Source organism: Doryrhamphus excisus, chromosome 2 (assembly GCF_030265055.1).
Source record: "Doryrhamphus excisus isolate RoL2022-K1 chromosome 2, RoL_Dexc_1.0, whole genome shotgun sequence".
Classification (NCBI taxonomy): Eukaryota; Metazoa; Chordata; class Actinopteri; order Syngnathiformes; family Syngnathidae; genus Doryrhamphus; species Doryrhamphus excisus.
The window spans coordinates 5,340,822-5,362,121 of record NC_080467.1 but is presented as its reverse complement, the minus strand read 5'-3'; the positions used below and the strand labels follow the sequence as shown (position 1 = coordinate 5,362,121).

The 21,300-nt window shown below is 42.4% G+C and overlaps 1 protein-coding gene and 1 long non-coding RNA gene across 2 annotated transcripts; one reads left to right on the top strand and one right to left on the bottom strand.

The window, feature by feature from the left end:
- Positions 1–150: 150 nt before the first annotated feature.
- LOC131111400 (uncharacterized) lies at positions 151–9,378 on the top strand. Its single transcript, XR_009121165.1, has 3 exons — positions 151–875; positions 7,067–7,229; positions 7,330–9,378. It is a non-coding gene; the product is annotated as an uncharacterized LOC131111400 (long non-coding RNA).
- Positions 2,707–20,581, bottom strand: stox1 (storkhead box 1). The gene is made up of 4 exons (XM_058064096.1): positions 20,220–20,581; positions 7,036–7,188; positions 4,689–6,960; positions 2,707–3,079 (listed from the first exon to the last, which is right to left on the bottom strand). The coding sequence occupies exons 1-4, from the start codon at positions 20,560–20,562 to the stop codon at positions 2,926–2,928; spliced, it is 2,922 nt and encodes a 973-aa protein (XP_057920079.1). The 5' UTR covers positions 20,563–20,581; the 3' UTR covers positions 2,707–2,925.
- Positions 20,582–21,300: the final 719 nt, after the last annotated feature.

The following is a 21,300-nucleotide window of genomic DNA, read 5'->3' as shown; positions in this document are numbered from 1 at the left end:
TTATAAGCTTGTTTTCAAAGCTGCACCCCCCTACCCTCACGAATTCTATGAAACTTTCTATAACTCATCCAAATGTAGTGTTTCTAACATTACCAAGGGGTCGATGTCTTTTTTTGGGGGGGGGGGGGGGGGGCTTGAGGACATTCCCCGACTTTTCCCACACTCTTTAGTTTACATTCCATGTCGGTAGCTTTTGTTCGATGCAACATTTGCAGGTTTTATCAGCAGTCTGTCTGGTCTAGGAGGGTAATGTCTGCTTTACATCACTGAAATGTACTTGTAAAAAAAAAAAACAAAACACGCGAACTCAAATTATGTTTTTAAACTGAACTATGCCTGTTAATGTTTGAAGGTATTTCAACTGGAAACATGCTAGTTGATATATATAATATATATCTGCATGTTTGGTACAATCAACGACACTTAAGTTTCCTAATCAGGGGCGGACTTAGCATTAAGCAACACAGAGCGACCAAACAGCTCATAAAAACGTGTTTTTTCCTTTGATGTAAATTACATATTACTGTTTTAGTCGTAATTCGTGCGTTTAAAACTACATCAAAAAAGGTCATCTATCATGTTCCTTTCTCTTAACATGCAACGACTCCTCGTTACTGCGCGTGCGCAAATGATTCAGGAAAACAGGCGCGAAACAAACTTGTTGCTAGTTTTTTTTTTTTAACTTGTTGGTGCTGTCTGGAGACAAATAAAGCGTAACAAACAGCTTTTCTCAAAACTACCGAAAGTTTTTTTATTTTTATTTTTTTAAACTACCAAAGGTGTCAAGCTTTTTCACAGTCAAAACAAACGACGACAGCAGCAGCACAACTCCTGGGAGATGAACCTGAGTGATGCTTCACAAGCACATGAAAACGGTAAACCGTGTTAAATGTTGCTTAATGTTCTTATTAATTACAATAAAAGGGCTGAGATGATTCACTTGCTTTTAATAATAAAACCCAGGAGGATTTTAAGGACTTAATTTAGCTCAGGACAGTAGAAGAATAGGAGAATGTATTTGTAAGGTATATAAACATGGCTACAACAAGCAACTTAAGCCTGAAGCAGACAGATAAAAGCAGACCTAAATACTCAAATCTTGTTTAAAAAAAAGTGTCCGGGTTTGGGCCCCCATACGACTAAACACACCCCAGCTTCGGATTAACCAGCTGCTGGTTCAATTTAAGGTGGAATTTACCTAATCTGTAGCCCCCCTGTTTGTCCACTGTTTATTTTTTTCTGACAGTTCTCGACATTCTTTCCTGCTGTGGTAATAAAACAGGTAACGTTGGTCAAACTCGGCTTTTGTATGAATTTTACATTCATTCATATCCTATGAATGAATGTAGTAGACTTTCAAAAAAAATCCCAAAAAACAAATAAGGAACAAGAACCGGGATATAACTTTTCCACTTTTGGCCAGATTTAGTAGAGATACTCAATTGTTTTAGGCCACCATTAAATTTACACAAGTACACACAATCTACACTGCAAAAGTCAAGTCATCAATGATAGAATAATCATTATTATATTATTATTATTGCTATCATCATTGTTTGTCTTCTGATTATTACTAATACTAGTAGGCTAGTATTAGCCTGCTTATTGGCTTGCTTATTAGCCTGCTTTTGCCCTATTATATAAAATTAGAGATAAAAAAAAAACTATAAAAAATAACAAAAAATCCCCCCAAAATTACATTATTCAGGGGGACTAAAGAACATTAGGCCCTATTATATAAAATTAGAGATAAAAGAAACTATAAAAAATAACAAAAAATAAAAATCAAATTATTTAGGGGAGTTTAAGAACATTATGCCCTATCATATAAAATTAGAGATAAAAAAAGGATAAAAAATAACAAAACATTAAAAAAAAATATTTAGGGGGGGCTTAAGAACATTAGGCCCTATTATATAAAATTTGAGATTAAAAAAACTATAAAAAGTAAAAAAAAAAAAAAAAAAAGTCCAATTATTTAGTGGGCTTAAGAACATTAGGCCCTATTATATAAAATTAGAGATAAAAAATATATAAAACAAAAAATATATGAAATTATTTAGGGGGACTTAAGAACATTACGCCCTGTTATATAAAATGAGAGATTAAAAAAAACATAAAAAATAACAACAAAAAAAAATCTAATTATTTAGGGGGGCTTAAGAACATTAGGCCCTATTATATAAAATTAGAGATAAAAAAAAAACTATAGAAAATAACAAAACATTAAAAAAAATCAAATTATTTAGGGGTGCTTACGAACATTAGTAACTATTGACGCCACTGCAAATGACCATAACATCATATGACTAAACACATGCCACACTTGTCACATACACAATAGGCAGTAATGACCAATGCCATGAAGCAAACCACATGGAAAACAATCGAAAAACAAACAACCCTTCACATAACCCTACTTAAATATTTATTTGTAATATATACGTAATGGTAAGCTTGAAGTAGCAGAGAAAGCCGTACTGTAAAATGCTTGAGAACCATTTTTTTGAGGCAGTATAGTATTTGTATCCATGCTTGAACAATGCTGGTGCCAGAAACTCTCACAATGGTTAAACTACAGATCAATATCAGATTCTCAATAGTATTTCAGTTCAGGGGTTAGTAGTTACTGGGATAAAGGGGACACTGGTGGTTAGCATGTAGTATCAATCCTAATGAGGACAGACAGAATAGAAAATGGTTTAAGGTAGATCATTTTATTTTTTTCAAATCTCTACAAGAGTAAGCTACACTTTTTACCCAAGAGAAAAATATGCAAAACTGTACATTTTAGCCCCATAAGCCCTTCATTTAGTACACTTTATCAATGATTTACAATAAAGACAAATATACATGCAGCATCTGTACTTGCATTGCCTCAGGCTTCACAAGAGTTGCATAGAAGTTGTGATGAAAAGCAAACGTCTAAACGTTCATAACAGGAGTGAGCTGCAGCAGCGAGCTCTGAGGTCGAATGGCGCCACTCTTGGAGTGCAGTTTCTCCAGGTTCTGCAGAAACCCTCTTCTCTTCAGACCCTCCAGAATGACTGTGTTACTGGAGGACAAACTGACCCTGGTCCTGCAGGGGTGGAGTGGGGGTGGGGGTGGAGGATGATTTAAAAAAAGCGTTAATAACACACATTCCATCCGTCTGCCTTGTTCAAAGTGCTAGCTTCCTCTTGGATTCTAACTGTTGAACTTGACAGCGCGGCAATTACTCCCAATTATCCAAAATCATTCCCTTCTGTTCAAATATTAGCATGCGTTACACCTTGTTTGTTCAGCTTTATTGACTTTTATTATTCATGTTAGGGAACAGGCCTAACGCCAACACACAGCCTCAGGAACATGTTTATTTTACAATCATTCAATCTTCATTCATTCCTTTGCTTTTATTGTTCCATATAAAAGTTGTTTTTGATAAGCAATAAAAGTATAACATTTAGGAAGAGTGCCATGATCGGCTCTTTGGTACTGACTCTTTTGAGTCACTCACTGAAGTGAATCGGCCACTCATTCGTCACACAGCACTTGTGCAGAAACAAGTTTGGTAGCCAAGCACCCGTGAGTCACTGAAACTCGAGCCTATGTTAGTCAGAGAAACTCATGTCTTTGTCGAGTACCTCTGAGTGAGTGGAAATTGAGTTTTTGTTGAGCAACAATGTGTTGGTGAAACTCAAGTCTTCGTCTAACATGAGTCAGTGAAACTGCGTTGTTGTGCTGAAACTCGAGTCTTGTCGTGTAGCTGTGATTCAGTAATACTCGAGTTTTCATAGAGCACTCGTGAGTCAGTGAAATTCAAGTCTTCATAGAGCACTTGTGAGTTGGTGAAACTCAAGTCTTTGAATTACCCTTCAGTGAAAGTCAAGTCTTCGTAGAGCACTGGTGAGTCAGTGAAACTCGAGTCTTTGGATTACTCGCGAGTCAGTGAAACTCAAGTCTTCATCGAGCACTCGTGATTCAGTGAAACTCGAGTCTTTGGATTACTCGTGAGTCCGTGAAATTCAAGTCTTCATCAAGCACCTGTGATTCGATGAAACTTGAGTCTTTGGATAACTCGTGAGTCAGTGAAACTCAATTCTTCATAGAGCACTCGTGAGTCAATGAAACTTGAGTCTTTGGATTACCCGTGAGTCACTGAAACTCAAGTCTTCATAGTGCCCTCGTGAGTCAGTGAAAGTCAAGTCTTCATAGAGCACTGGTGAGTCAGTGAAACTTGAGTCTTTGGATTACCCGTGAGTCACTGAAACTCAAGTCTTCATAGAGCCCTTGTGAGTCAATGAACCTCAAGTCTTTGGATTACTCATGAGTCGGTGAAATTCAAGTCTTCATAGAGCACTTGTGAGTCAGTGAAACTCGAGTCTCTGGATTACTCGTGAATCAGTGAAACTCAAGTCTTCATCGAGCACTCGTGAGTCAGTGAAACTCAAGTCTTTGTCAAATACCTCTGAGTCAGTAAAAGTGAGTAAAACTTCAGTCGTCACTGAGCCGTCAAGTCTTCGTTGAGTGAAACCCAAGTATTCTTCTCGGTAGTGTTAAGAAGAGTTGGAATTAACGGAGACGTATCCCTGAATCCTGATTGAGTTAAAAAGTCAAGAGTCATGACTCGCACATATCTACAAGAAAGCGTCTACTGTCTTCGGGTTGAGACAAAAGTAACACAACACTGAAGCACAGGAGACACCTACCGTGGAGAATCTATGCCGCTGTCTCCTGTGATGCTCCGGTTCTCCACCAGTTCCCCAGGTTCCGCCCCCCTAGGTGCACCCATACTGGCACCCGGAGTCCCAGAAACTGTTGGACAGTTGGCCAATTCACCATCCCCTTCCTCAGTGGACTTGCGGACGGTCTCTGCATCCGATTCGATCTCACTCATCGGGCAGTAGTCGAAGATGCTGCTGTCCAAGGCCTCGGGTGGTTCCGGACTGTCCGAATCAGGGTTGGATTTGTGTAAACCGTCATGGAACAATGCTTCTTGCCTGGAGCCGGTTTCATCTTGAGGCGCTGGTGATACAGTGCTCTGATGCAGATGTCTCCATGCGGTCTCCACAGGTAGAGAAACCTCCCTTGAATCATTTATTGAGGCAGCTTCTTGACGGTGAAAGTCGGAATCGTAAAAGTGAGCGACCGATCCCTGACGCTCATATTTACGGTAAACTAACTGGGAGTTGTGGTGTTCTATATCATCCTCATTCAAACACAGGGAGCTGCAAGAATCCTCATCCTTCTGCTGGTCCATTCTCTGGTAGAGTCTGTGGTCATCTTCTCGCAAGGCGTCAGTGTTTGTCGCTGACAGACAGTTTTCAACTAGCGACTCTCTGTTGACATTCATGGTTCTAACGTCCTTTGGCTCTGCAGTGGTTGTGCTTTCGCAGGTACGATGACGAAGAGAAAGCTCGTCCGACCTCGGAATATCATCTCTTTGCTGTGTTGTTAGTCCGAGAGGGTGCTTGGTCCAGGCCACGGTTGTGTCGTAAGACTTGGATTGTGGAGCATCGGAACTGGTGAATAGTTCTGTATTTGAGAGTCCAACATTCAAAGTCTGGTTGTTTCCCTCCCTTTGATGTCGGATCTTGTCTTCAATCCGTAGCGTGCAGCTCTGCGGATACGCTGGGCTGTAGTCCAGCGGCAAGTCGGATTGGAGCAGATGTTCCAAATGAAAGTCCCTCCCCGGATATGTCTCCTCAGAAATAGGAGAATTCCCTGTGTGCTCGACACCTGTCACTCTCAGCTTGGCCTGATGCGGGTCCCATGATTTGGAACGATGACTTCGTTCCTTTCTACCAGATGACCAACCGTCTTTTGCCTCACATCTTCGATTCTCACGAGGAACTCCAGGCTCGGATGAGTCGGGATGAATCTGGAAAGGGTTTTCGATGCGTTTCTTGTAAAGCGAGACACCATCGTCGACTTTCCTGCCTTCATCAACGGGGATTTCCACTCGTAGTCGGGTCGGGATCAGATCCGCACCTTCTGGATAGGTACTTGTGCATAAAGCAACTTTACTCTTCATCTTCTCCCGCTGCTTTTCCCTGGAAGAGTGGGCCCTCCGCTTGCTACGAGAGATTCTTTGAGTAGATCTTTTCCCCGACTTAGATGAATGGTGATACCTCAGTTTTGAACTTGCAACCATCTCAGTTGACATGCCTTTGTTTACTCCTTTGTCCAGAGCTTTCTCCCGCCTCTCCTCCAGCTTCTTCATTAGAACGGTGTGGCGCGTCAGGTTGTCAACAGTGAGTTCCGGGTTGATGCGCTTGATGATGGCGTGCTCCAGGTCACGGGGTAAGTTGTTGAGGTCATCCTCGTCTCGGACCGGCCACTCCTTGGGAGGAAACTGGCCGGAGAAGGATGCATACTCCTTTTTCGGCTTCTCCTTTTTACCTCCATTCCTCCAGAATAAACTGAGACCAAACTTTTTGGGTTTGTTATCCTTCTCTTTGCGGATAGCGACGGTGGTAGTTTCCGTGGTTTTGCTGATTTCACTCCCCTGGCAGTCGGCTGCTGTGGACGTGGATTGATGCTGCACTGACGGTTTGTGATCGGACGGTCGAGGCCATTTTAAGCTCTTGCCTGTGCATTCGCTTACTGAAACAGAGACAGAATTCCGATCTGGCACGGTGGATGCAGGAAGGCTCGAAGTTGCATTAGCGGCGGTGAGTGGATGAGTGGATGTCGGGAGTGGATTGAAGCAGCTGCAAGACTTGCAGTGTGCCACCGGGGGCGTCTGAGTGCTCTCCACACAGATGTCGTTGCTCAAAAGATACGTAATTGGAGGAGGTGATGGAGGGTCATCTGCTGAACCTGAAGTCCACCAGTTCTTCTCCTGAGCCATGTTGCCGGTGATGAAGTACGTCTGAGGTGTAACGATGAAGTAGCCCTCGCCCGTGTGATAAATTTTACGCTCCTTGATCAGAGTTCCTAAAGTACTATAAAGGATATCCTGAGTCGGGATGGTTATTCCTAAGAACCAGGTAGAGAGAATAGTTTTAAACGCAGTTCTGAGTTGAATACTACAAAATAAAAGTTACGAGTTACCTGGATGTGCTTTGCTCATGTAATTTACAAGAGCTTCCTGGTTGACGGTGATTTGGGAGCAGTTCATATCTGAGATGACAGAACACAACACTTCCGCTAAGGGAATGAACTGGGACTGCGGGACGGGGGACATCTGCAACGGGGACAGGTCACCTGAAACACAAACCAAGCGGATTGTCAGATCAAAAAGGCAGGTAATTTAACATTCCCGAACAAATCCATAACATGTTAGCACGGCGGTCTATTTATGTAAGTTACGTGAACCATGACTGGTTGCGTTTGACATTCCATCAGCTCCAGGACCAACCACGGAATTCCATCACTCCCGCAGAAGTGACCACAGGCCGCCTGCTGGGTGGATCAGATATCCCCAACCCCCAACCCCAACATCATGAAGACTCTCCTGACACCGGAGGTACCCTTGGAAAAACATCTTGATGAAAGTAAGAAAGAACCAGCAAAAAATGCCTTGACATATTTTATCTTCTGGAAACATGTTCCATACGACGACCGAGGTAGAATGGCGCTTGACTCACAGGGCAGACGGGGCCTTCTGGGACACAAAGTGTGGGAACCCAACGTACCAAAACCACTTTTCAAGTAGTAAAAATACACCCTCCCATCCGTGTACCAGGAAGAAATAAAATCAACAATCCAATTTACAGTAATCCCCTGACACAGGTTCACATTGGAAATTTAAAATTGAACCTTTTTAAATGAATGCACCTTTTTAACCTTTAATGCATTCACCTTTTTAATGCACCACACAGCATAGGACAACACACCACCGATTAACTCAAGTTAAGTAGATAGGGGCTGACTGGGGCTGTAGCCCACTCTCAACAGGCCCACTCCACACCCTGGCTTTTTAATGCATGACACTATGTAGGGAGGGGATAGAGGAACAGATAAAAAAAATTAAATTAATTAATTAAATAAATAATAAAATGATAAAGGCAGTGGAAGTGAAGTTGGAGTGACTTATAGCGCCGCATGTAAACAAGAGATTGGAATATTCCTTTCCATGTATACCAATGTTTTGGGAAAGGTCATTCGGAAAGAGAAAAACTCCTCATGTAAACGTAATGGTAACGGCAGGGGTGTGGAGCCGGAGCCGGAGCCGGAGCCACTCGGAGCCACACGATTTGCCCGGAGCCGGAGCCGGAGCCGGAGCCACTCTGACTTTGTGGCTCCTGTGGCTCCGACCTCCGAAACTCGAATCATTCCATTCCGCCTTACGCAAGGACGGATAACCACTTCATGAACGCGTGCTGGTGCTGCAATGTTCGCAAAAAATGCGACACGTTGCATTATAAAGTCTTTCTCAGGGCTTCTCATAACAATGTGCTTACCAGTGAGCATTCAAGGGGGTCGCTGGTCAGTGGTCACTGGTCAGGCACGTCTGTAATTGGTTGCGTCCAAGGACGTCGCCAGGTATTTTCGGTTGGAGGTGCAGGTCTCTGTGAAAGGGCCCAAAACACTTAAAAGGCCCAAAGTAACCGGCTACAAAAACCTAAAACTGATCGGAATTAGGCCACTATTTTTGGGAAAGGGCCCATTTAATGAACAAAACAAAAATGAAAAGCTTTTTTAACGTACATTTAGCTCTCGGTTGGGGGTGCAGCTGCACCCCCTGCACCCCCTGTGGCGCCGTCCTTGGTTGCGTCGTCCGTCGTGGCGGCGGCGCGTCGTTCCCACGCTAGCCCCTCCCCATTTCGGGGGAGATGTGTCTCGCATGTCAGTTCGCCTCGCAAACACCCTCTTCGGTGACGGATGCAGTGCATGAGATGAAGAATCTCGGACGACTGAAGGGAAAAGACGTCTGGAGCATCATCGGCAAGTACCCAGCGGCCGTTCAGACGACCAGCCTCGCCCTGGCCGCTCTACCCACGACACAAGTGTCAGTCGAACGGCTGTTCTCGGCCATGAAACTTCTGCTAACGGACCTTAGATCCCGGATGAAGGAAGACATCGTGGAGGCAATGCTCCTCATACGTTCCAATGAGTAAAACGCGAGTGCTTGCAGTGAGAGATGCATGATGTGAAAAGTTCTGAGTTGCTGTGAAAGCCAATGACTCACTTTTACGTCTTTCCCATGTTTTAGCGATTTTGGGCAACATGGTTCCATTTTTCTGTAAAGATGTGTTGGTTAATACAAAATACATTCGATGAGAAAAGAAAAGGCTGTTTTTGCTTGCTCAAAACCGTTAAAATGCGCTATAAGTTACTCTTTAACTTGGTGAAAAATAGACCTAGCCGGAGCCGGAGCCGGAGCCACAAGGAGCCACACCATTTTGCCCGGAGCCGGAGCCGGAGCCGGAGCCACAAAAATTGATGTGGCTCCACACCCCTGGGTAACGGTAATGGTTTTATTTCATTTGAACATGCATCAGATTACAATTAAATGCATCACATAATCAGTTCACAGTTCCACATGTCCAACAGGAGTAGGAAGAAGCAAAGCTTATTTAATCCTACCCCTCCATCTGGTACTTTTACAATCAGTAACTGTTACATTTGTTCACTTCCTGCTTTCCTTATATAGTTTATGGGTTTATTTTATTATATTTTTTGTCCTGTACCGAAGTACGAGGTGATATGACCATACAATGACATAATAGGTACCATAGTAACTGTCAATATAGTGACTATGGTACCCATTATGTCATTGTATGGTCATATCACCTGAACATATTACCTAAACGTGGCTAATGTCTCAGTTGCTAACAACAATCACATGACCCGTTTTTTTTGTTATTGTCAAATGGAATTCTACAATATTTTGCCTTCTTTCAACATAAGTTTGTTGGTAAAAGAATAAAAACTAATAATAATCAAACGAGGGCTGCATGGCGGTCGTATGGTTAGCGCGCAGACCTCACAGGTTCAATTCCACCCTCGGCCATCTCTGTGTGGAGTTTGCATGTTCTCCCCGTGCATGCGTGGGTTTTCTCCGGGTACTCCGGTTTCCTCCCACATTCCAAAAACATGCTAGGTTAATTGGCCACTTCAAATTGTCCATCGGTATGAATGTGAGTGTGAATGGTTGTTTGTCTATATGTGCCCTGTGATTGGCTGGCCACCAGTCCAGGGTGTACCCCGCCTCTCGCCCGAAGACAGCTGGGATTAGCAAGTTATTAACGAGCTCCGAGTTTGCCTTTTGTAGGGCCAGCCACGACTGGCAACCGTGTTTGGTAACTTGAGCAACCGAATGAAGGGCGAGGGAGGGGAAGGGGGAATCGGGGTGACACACAGACGGAGTGTAAACAACACATCAGCCCCCCCCCCCCCCAGCCCTCGCTGCAGGACATTTGTCGGACTAAAGCTCAGAGCGGATCTCTCAATATGGCCAGCGAATTAGCGCTGCTGACTTGGCGCCTCATTGTTGTCAACTTCCTATAGGAACGTCAGCCAGGGCAACCACGGCTGACATGTACAAAAAAGGCAAAAGGTCAGCATGAAGAACACAAATAAACATCAAATGTATCGATCAGCTCGTATAAATGCAAAGATTTTTGCTGTTTTTAACAAATTGGCATTTTTTAATCTAATTAGTGATCGGCACGTTCTTAAAAGACAGAAATATGAATATATAATAATGGGATTCACAGGGGTGGAATATTCCTTTCCCCAATCCGATTGAGGTATCTTGTACCCGCTCAAACGGAAAGTTGTCATACTGCGTTCTTCTTCGTGGTGTTTTTCTTCTTCTGTTGTTTATTGGCGGTTGGCAAGCAGCTTTTGTGTGCATTAGCGCCATCTGTGGAACAGAATCTAAACCCTTCTATACGCCATTCACAAGTCCAGTTTTATTAAAAAAGAAAATATATATATCTATATAAAACATGTACCGAGCTTAATTATAAAATATTCGCAAGATTGAACTTTATCTTTTCCTGTTCCCGGGTACGTTCTTTCAGTGAATGCTGAAATATGACATAGCACGCAGCTCGAGACGTTCTTCAATTTAAAAAAATGGAGGCGAGCAATCGGCACTGGACTGCTAAGGAAAGTTTGTTTTTGATTCAAACTAAATTTCAAGAATGGAAGAAGGAAAAACTGTCAATACGGAGTTATTCCAACAAGTGAAAGGAAAACTGGAGGAAGTCGGTATCACGTGATGTTGATGTTTACGTTTTACTGCGCATGCCCCATTGACTATTCTGGTTGATTATAGCGGCGCATGTAGACACGCAATTGGAATATTCCTTTCCATGTATACCATTGCTTTTCTGAAACATTCCATTCGGAAAGAGAAAAACTCCTCATGTAAACGTGGCTAATGAGACGCGTTGATTTGGTTGGTGAAGATTACACTCTGCTGTGTTAAACCCCTCTCACGCCTTCTCTCCACCCCACCAATTGCACCGGTGGGAGGGACGGAGGCGTGGGTGCGCGGTGCACCTGCTTCCTGGTCTACAAAATTAGAGCCCATGATGTGTTTATGTTTATGAAACAACCACACACAAATAAGACATAATTCGTATTATGACAACAAGAGAGCAAAATGTTCACGTGAACTTGATATCCACGTGGGACAAAAACGAGTTCCAAACTAATTGCATTGCTTGTTTGTTTCCCAAATAAAATATCACTGTGGTTACATTTGGAGTCTGATGATGAGAAGCTTAGCGGATAAATAGCTAGCAGCTAGTAGTCAGGTGTCCTGGTAGAAGATCAGTGCTTCTTCAGCCCGACACGAGCAGGCGTGACCGTCAGATGACCGTCAGATGACCGTCAGATGACCGTCAGACACATGTTGTTATCGTGCTCCTCCCACTATATCGCTTCACGGGGGGCGGGGGGGGGGGGGGGGTGTTAACAGACTCGTGTAATCCAAGAACGGGGCCACGCCGTTTACTCTTTTGTCCTACACGCCATGAATACCCTGCTGGGCGCCATGGCAACACACAGGGTAGACCGCTTTGCTGTCCTGCAGGGATTAGAGAGGAAGCAGATGACTGGTAACGTTAATGGTGGAGGACTGCGCTCGTTTGAGTTAGCATGCGAATCACAGAGGTGCATCGTGGGTAATGTATGAAGCAGTCGGATGGAAAGTTTGAACAATAGCAATCAATCTGCAATGGTACTCAATGGATGACGAGGTAGAACTTTCCACGGGACTGGACAAGAAGGTCATCATGATGCTGATGAGCACCACATGGAGTCAGACGACTCACTTCATGAAGTCTCACTTCATGACTCCTGCAGCAAGCCGAACGTGGAAGCCAATAGAAACACTTCACACCGAAGAGCCCGCCCACACGATCTGTTGTTAGCGGATCTGAGCTAACCTCTACAAGATCTGATCCAGGGAGCAAAACCAAGCTCATCCTCATGTTCATGTTGTGACAACCAGCAGTCTGACCCCCGCCGCCCCCCGCCGCCCCCCAACCCCGCTAACTCCTTATAGCATGGCAGTGTACTCGTGCACGACACTTTTCAACTTTATGACCGTGTGTCTTTTACGAGCGTTGAGCTCACTGATGGGGCTCCTGCAAGCCAAATGGCCTCGTAAAAACGAGAGAAAAGATCCCGACGGAGAGCAATAACATCCTTGAGACCCAGCAACCAAACTCAATTTTTTTTTTTTTGCGTTAGCTTCTGATGCTTATTCTAACACAACCTAAGAAGAACCATGCTAACGCTATCGGAAAAAGCTATAATGGCAAAAAATAAAAGTCCCTTTTCTTGCTGTTTGCCATCAAGCATCAATGGGAACCGGGGCTTGCATTCCGATTCTCCTGGTTTGATTCATTTTTTTTAAATTCCGATGATGTTTGTCTATATGTGCCCTGTGATTGGCTGGCAACCAGTCCAGGGTGTACCCTGCCTCTCGCCCCAAGACAGCTGGGATAGGCTCCAGCACCCCCGCAACCTTCGTGAGGATAAGTGGTAGAAAATGAATGAATGAATGGTTAGCATCCTGATTAAGTTGATATGGCCAGGACAGGGAGACCGACAATGTGTGTGATGAATGAATTATGATGTTGTTCAATTGGCATGCTTTGACTAACTGTGGGGCTGCACAGTGGTCGAGTGGTTAGCGTGCAGACCTCACAGGTAGGAGACCAGGGTTCAAGTCCACCCTCGGCCATCTCTGTGTGGAGTTTGCATGTTCTCCCTGTGCATGCATGGGTTTTTTCCGGGTACTCCGGTTTCCTCCCACATTCCAAAAACATGCTAGGTTAATTAGCGACTCCAAATTGTCCATAGGTATGAATGTGAGTGTGAATGGTTGTTTGTCTATATGTGCCCTGTGATTGGCTGGCCACCAGTCCAGGGTGTACCCCGCCTCTCGTCTGAAGACAGCTGGGATAGGCTCCAGCACCCCTTAGTGAGGACAAACTGAATAGAAAATGGATGTACAATACAACTTTATTAGGATTACAAGAGCCTGAAGACAGCTGGGATAGGCTCCAGCACCCACGCGACCCTCGTGAGGATAAGCGGTAGAAAATGAATGAATGAATGACTAAAAAAAAAATAGAAGAAAAATCTATAATGAAAACCTTTCATTAAAAATCATCCTTTGTAACATATTTCCGTGTACTAAATATCCAATTTTATGTATTTTTTATACATATTTTTTTTAATGACATGAACACTTAAAGCTAATATACTGTATGTACTTTTGTTCCTACTTAGATGAATATTTCAGTATTACGGACATTTGTTGAACTATTACGAGAAAGGATCCACACTTTCTGTGTTGTCCCTCATCGCCATAGCGACCCTGGCTGTGGCAGGGCCAGCCAAAGCTAAAGAAAAGAGGTTTATTATGCCTTCTTCTTAACACTCTTACGTTCCTTTGCAAAGAAAGCCTCGGATGAATGAATGAAATTCACACGGCGATGGCGTTTTAAAAAAAAGCCCAAGCCGGTGAAAGAGCAAGAACCTTTTGACAAAAGGAGCCGTCCAACGTGAAACAAGACAGACATGCATTTTATTGCGTCGTGTGAAACGGGATCCTAAAAGCACACAAGGCGGGGAGAGGCGGGGAGAGACGGGAGAAATCCAGCACCGCCTTTGCAGAGGACACGGTGCCAGACACTTGCAAGGACGCAGACATTTCATCCGCCCCCTCCATACCCCACCTCCGACGTTTCATCATCGCGGTGGACATCCTGTAAACTTATGCTTTATTTCAATGGGATGCAAATGCAAATAATCATACACACTGTATGGAGAATATATTATCATTACGCCTTCATTCTTTTATAATTAGCCTTTTGGACAAAAAACAATATGCCGATATGCTCCAACTGTCAATTTCCGATATGCGTAACATGACATATTTGCTGTAGTGGAATGAACACATGTTGGGTACAGCATTTTTTTTGAATATTGTTTTTAATGATTGGGAAAAAATCGGATACCAATGTGAACTGATATATATCATTTATGCTGATATCGGGACGATAATTATCAATTCATTCATTCATTTTCTACCGCTTTTCCTCACAAGGGTCGCAAGGGGTGCTGGAGCCTATCCCAGCTGTCTTTGGGCGAGAGGCGGGGTACACCCTGGACTGGTGACCAGCCAATCACAGGGCACATATAGACAAACAACCATTGGTAATGGTAATGGTTTTATTCCATTTGAACATGCATCAGATTACAATTGAATGCATCACATAATCAGTTCACAGTTCCACATGTCCAAAAGGAGTAGGAAGAAGCAAAGCTTATTAAATCCTACCCCTCCATCTGGTACTTTTATTATCAGTAACTGTTACATTTGTTCACTTCCTGCTTTCCTAATATAATTAAACTTTTGTTTAATTATTATTATTTTTAATTATTATTTATTATTTTATTAACTTTATTTTATTAAATTTCTTAATTTTTAAAATGTCTTAATTTAAAAAAAATTAATTTAAAATTACATAAACAAACAACCACATGTGCAACACAATGCGTGATTAACCTTAGCTAGTACAGCTAACTGTAAACTAACTAAGAAACCGAAACGAAAATAATACAAAACACATATAGTACACCTTAATGGCTGCACACATACCTTAGGGGCGAATTATAGAGATATTCTTTCACTTTTAGCACCTATTAGCTTTTGAACTGAGCTTATTTTCTCTGGGTGTAACGGTTAAACGTGTACAGTATATGCGGAAACGACGATGTTACAAACAATTAGTTCCGCCTCATTAACGTATACATGCAGCTAGGTAGGAACCAAAAACGAAATTAGGTAGGAACTTAAAACTGACAGCATATCCTGACTGAATGTGAGTGTTGCTCATGGGTATGAATACTTTAGCACCCCCACCCGTAGTATGAATGTTAGATATGAGATTTATTTATTTTTTGACAAAAAAAATCAGCAAATTAGCACAGCTACAAATGCTGTAACTCAAATGACTCAAAAGACTTTTAGCGTGTTTCTTCTTAATGGGAAGGGGGCCGTTTTTTTGTGGCTCTGGTGTGTTTTGGTCTACGGTTTACCAGGGTCATTCCCAAGTATTCCACGGAAGACTCCCCCCCCTTCAAGAAGTTGATGTTTTGCCAAAGACTCCCTCGCCTGCCGTTATACGATTATCAAAGCACTCAGTCAATGATTCATTTGCACTGCAGTCGACGAACTTCCTTTTTTCATTGCAGTCCAAAGGTCATTCCCTCAAGGTCACGTCTCGGTCCTCCACCGTGAGGATCTTTTTACAGAAAATGTTTGTTCAGCATTTCAGGGTATTTTCACCTCACAGACGCTGTGCCAGATCCCCAGCAGATCAGATGCAACCCCCCCCCCCTTTTTTTGTAAATCAAGAGTGATGGTCCTCATTGGATACAGATGCGTCCCGTTTGGTTTCCCTGCGTTTCATCCACCCCTTACTGCAGATCCCTACTTTTCATCCCCCCAAGACGCTCCCAGTACTCCCAGCACAATATCGTCTTTGTAAAAAAAACAAAGCAAACATAACATAAACCAACATAAATCATTTTAAAAATGTTACATAATTATGTGACAGTGGCAAATGAGACGTCAAGTGGTTGTTGCTTGTTGTTTGGTGGAGAATAAAGGCTTATTCTCGCTGGGGGGGGCACAGTAATTATGGGGTCATTATTATGTCTGTATAATAACAATAACGATAATAATAAGAATAATAAGTTAAGTGCTCTGAGTGTGTGTTGTGCCAGATAATAATAATTATAATAATAATAATAACAACAACAATAATAATAATAATGATTATAATTATAACATTAACAATAACAATAATTGTACCAGATAATAATAATAATAACAATAATAATTATTATTATAATTTTTATAATTATAACAATGATCACAATAATAGTAACAATAATAACGATGACAATAATAATATTAATAATAATAAGTTAAGTGCTCTGGGTGTGTGTTGTGCCAGATAATAATAATTATAATAATAACAACAATAATAATAATTATTATAATTTTTATAATTAACAACAATAACAATAATGAGGAAAAAGCAGTAGAAAATGAATGAATGAATAACAATAATAACGATGACAATAATAATAATAATAAGTAATAATAATAATAAGTTAAGTGCTCTGAGTGTGTGTTGTGCCAGATAATAATAATTATAATAATAATAAAAAACAATAATTATTATTATTATAATTTTTATAATAATAACGATAATAATAACAATGACAATAATAATAATAATAAGTTAAGTGCTCTGAGTGTGTGTTGTGCCAGATAATAATAATTATAATAATAAAAAACAATAATAATTATTATAATTTTTATAATAATAACGATAACAATAATAACGATGACAATAATAATAATAATAAGTTAAGTGCTCTGAGTGTGTGTTGTGCCAGATAATAATAATAACAACAATAATTATTATTAGAATTTCCATAATTATAACAACCATAACAATAATAATAAGTTAAGGGCTCTGAGTGTCTGTTGTGCCAGATAATAATTTTTATAATAACAATAACAATTATTATAATTTTATAATTAAACAACGACAACAATAACAATAATAATTTAAGTGCTCTGATAACGCAGCATTTCATCTATATTCTGTTTATTGGACAAAGGTGGGCCGCGGACATTTTTATATTTTCAAGTGGGCCCTAAGTTGGTAATGTTTGGGACCCCCTGGTCTGAAGTTAAAAAAATGTAAAATCTGTAAGGTGGTAAAGAGGTTTTGTATGCGCTAATTATGAGAATATTCCATTGATAAGGAAGGAATCCTACTTGGCCTGGGATCTGGGATCAATTAAATGCAATGAAGGAGGGATTACCGCTGTACTAAAAGGTTTTTATCTTGCTCATTTTCTACTCATCTGGTGCTAAATCCTAGTGAAATATCCCAAAGATTGTAGGCAGCACATCCTGGATCTACCAGGATGATCGGATCCAGATCCAGATCCAGGTAGATCAAGGGAACGTCAGACAAATAGATGGTCTTCAGGACCACACACACACACACACACACAATGCAGGTCAGTGAGACCAGAACACCTGGATACTGTATGGACGTTGTTGACTTTGGGAAGCTACCTGACCCCAGGCAGCTTGTTAGCCGGCGGGAAGGCTTTAACCTTTGACCTCCACTGCTCAATTAGGATATAGCGGCCCATTTCAAGTCCGGTAGGGGAAGAGGGGGCGGTGTCAAGCTTAATAAGCCAACATCTGGAAGAATTATGAGCGTTAGAAGAGTGTTTCCAGTCCTTGTGTGAAAATGTGACACTTGGAATGAGAACAGCACCCAAAGATCCCGGGAAGAGAATGAACAAGGAACAGGAATGTCGCATTCGTGTCAGCGAACAAGCAAGACGTCGTTGACGAGAACACTTTACTGAGGTTTCGGACACGGGACACCTCATTACACGTCTGTCCCCAAGCTACATCAATCTTTCAGCTAAAGGCCATAAATAATGCAGCCAGCTAAGCTAACTGCTTAGCATGTAAAAAGAGATCATGACGGAATCGGGTGCTATTTTTGGCCACTCCATCCACTCCACTTGACCAATACGCGACAGGACAAACGGAACAGTTGTTGCGGGGGTGTTGGAGCCTATCCCAGCTGTCTTCGGGCGAGAGGCGGGGTACACCCTGGACTGGTGGCCAGCCAATCACAGGGCACATATAGACAAACAACCATTCACACTCACATTCATACCTATGGACAATTTGGAGTGGCCAACTTCCATCCAGCTGGACTGATAGTAGTAATACTACTGATAGTAGTATGTTCATTGTGTACCTTTAGCTGTGTGCCTGATCGTCGTCTCCCTGACCACAAAATGTCTCACACGGGGATGGCATGTCACCCCCCCCCCCATCACATCACACCCTGCCAATTGTGTGGTCTCGACCTCCCCTCTGCATTCCTCCCTGACCTTATGCGTGTGCAACGACACTAACGCTACCTTTATTACTGTTTTCAACTGTTTTCTCAGTGTTGTCATGTTTGTGTGACTCCACGTGAATATCTTCCTACTGTTTATGAAACAACTTAGGATAACCTCCACTTCTGTCTTTTATAGGCACAAAAACATTTAAATAAGCCTTCCATAAGCTACTATTAGGTGTACGACAACACGCGGGGCCTATCATTATTGTCGCTAGTGGCTGCTGATGTCACACGTAAATATACTTTCAGTACATACAGTATGATGTACTGGACACAACATTCCAATACAAATACTCTTTATAGCAGGGGTCTCAAACACGCGGCCCGCGGGCCAAATGTGGCCTGCAGGATACTAGTTTGAGGCCCCCGCCTTGATATGAAAGTTGAATGTTAGTGCGACCCGCGCAAGTTTGATATGGATGCTGTATGGTATCATGTACCCAGAAAAAATTAATAATAATAATGTTCATGTTAAAGGTTAAATAACTTAATAGTTATCCTCCCTATCCGTGTGGAAGTGGTAAGTTTTTGGCTATTTAAGTTTAAAGGAAATAACTTGGAGGCTACCGTTTAGGTCGCTAGCTCTCTAGTTTGCGAGTTAGCATGTGTCTCAAGACCCTGCACTTGCGCAATATGTTGTAAATAAAAAAAAGAGTATAAATGTGACTATAGTCGTGTTTTGTCATGTCTACAGGGCTCTAATAATGCTTTGTTCATTTTAATCTGAAAAAAATAATTTGTCTACCCACCAACTATATGTGGTTTCTTAAGTTTTTATTATTTGCCGTTTTATTATTATTATGTTTATTTATTTATTACTGATTGATTCATTCATTTTCCACCACTTTTTCCTCACGAGGGTTGCGGGGGTGCTGGAGCCTATCCCAGCTGTCTTGGGGCGAGAGGCGGGGTACACCCTGGACTGGTGGCCAGCCAATCACAGGGCACATATAGACAAACAACCATTCACACTCACATTCATACCTATGGACAATTTGGAGTGGCCAATTAACCTAGCATGTTTTTGGAATGTGGGAGGAAACCGGAGTACCCGGAGAAAACCCACAAGGACAACATGCAAACTCCACAAAGACCCAAACCTGAAACCTGGGTCTCCTAGCTGTGTAGTCTGTACGCTAACCACTCGATCACCGTGCAGCGAATACATAATATATATTTTGAAAATACATTGAAAATAAACAAGCAGAGTTTCGAACCCAAGTCTTCCCGATCTCCTGACTGTGGGACTAACATGCAAACCACTTCGTCACCATGCAGCCGCCAATATTATCTGATTTTTGAAATACTGCATATCGGCAAATCGGATGGGGACAACCATAATAAACATACTGGTACGTGGCCACCCCTCATGATGGTATCAACTGGGACGCGTGAGGCCACTGGTCCATGTGTGGCTTTTCACACATTTCTGTCAAAGTTGTAAACACGTTGAAGCCTCGGTGTTGGCCGGTACTTAAGAATAAAACACATGAATGGTACTTTTACCACCCCACTACTTCAACATATACAGTACAGCACAATACACAGTCAAATAAATCAACTAATACTTATATTCATTATTAAAGTCATTCAGTCGTTTGGATGTAGAAATATTTCTATGATTTCATATGAAATAGACAACTTTTTTTTTATTTACAAAGTTGGTGAATTGACAGAAACTATAGGTATCGGATGGTTATCGCCGATACCAGCCTGAATCGACTCAGTATCGAAACCAAAAGGGATCAATGGTATCAGCCGTGACTGTGTATGATTTTAATATGAGGTGTTGTTACTCACCCACAGCCCTGATGAGCAAGCCTTTGGCGGACTTGAGAGCTCTCCGCATCCAGGCTTCTCTCAGCACCTCCAAGCTGCCGGGGCTCCCTTGTATGAAAAGCACCAAGTTGTCCATCCAGCCTTGAAAGTGCACCTCTCCCATGGCCTTGACGAGTCGTTTATTCCAAAAGCTGCGCAGGTTTTGCGCCTTGAAGTCAGCGAAGACCTCCAGCCCCGTGGTGGTGGTGCCGCCGCTGCGGTGGTTGTGGTTGTGGCCGTGCTGCTGGCTCTCTTCGTCCGGCCCGAACACCACCGCGAGGGAGGCGGCGGAGAGTTGCACGAACCGCGGCTGGAGGAGCGACATCGCCGGGGAAGCGCGCGGGACAGGCTCGAGGAAAGGAAGAGTGGAGGAAAGGAAGAGACTTGTTGAATTAAAGAGCGAGACTCATAATGGAGTTGGAGGAAGATCCTCCTTTCCCAAAGTCCTGAAGCACACTGCTGCCTTCCAGCAGGGGAGGGGGAGGACGAGGAAGAGGAAGAGGAAGGGGGCTCAAGTTGCTGCTGCTGGTTGTGTAGTGATAATGGTAAATGTAGTGGTAATGGTAGTGATAAAGGTAGTGGTGGTGATAATGGTAATGGTGGTGATAATGGTAGTGGTAATGGTGGTGATAATGGTAGTGGTAATGGTGGTGATAATGGTAGTGGTGGTGATAATGGTAGTGGTAATGGTAATGGTGGTGATAATGGTAGTGGTAATGGTAGTGGTGGTGGTGGTGATAATGGTGGTGATAATGGTAATGGTGGTGATAATGGTAATGGTGGTGATAATGGTAATGGTAGTGGTAATGGTAGTGATAATGGTAATGGTGGTGATTATGGTAATGGCAGTGGTAGTGATAATGGTGGTGATTATGGTAATGGCAGTGGTAGTGATAATGGTAATGGTGGTGGTAATGATAGTGGTAATGGTAATGATTATGGTAGTGGTAATGGTAATGGTAGTGTGATAATGGTAATGGTAGTGGTAAAGGTGGTGATAATGGTAGTAGTAATGGCAGTGATTATGGTAGTGGTAATGATAATGGTAGTGATAGTGGTAATG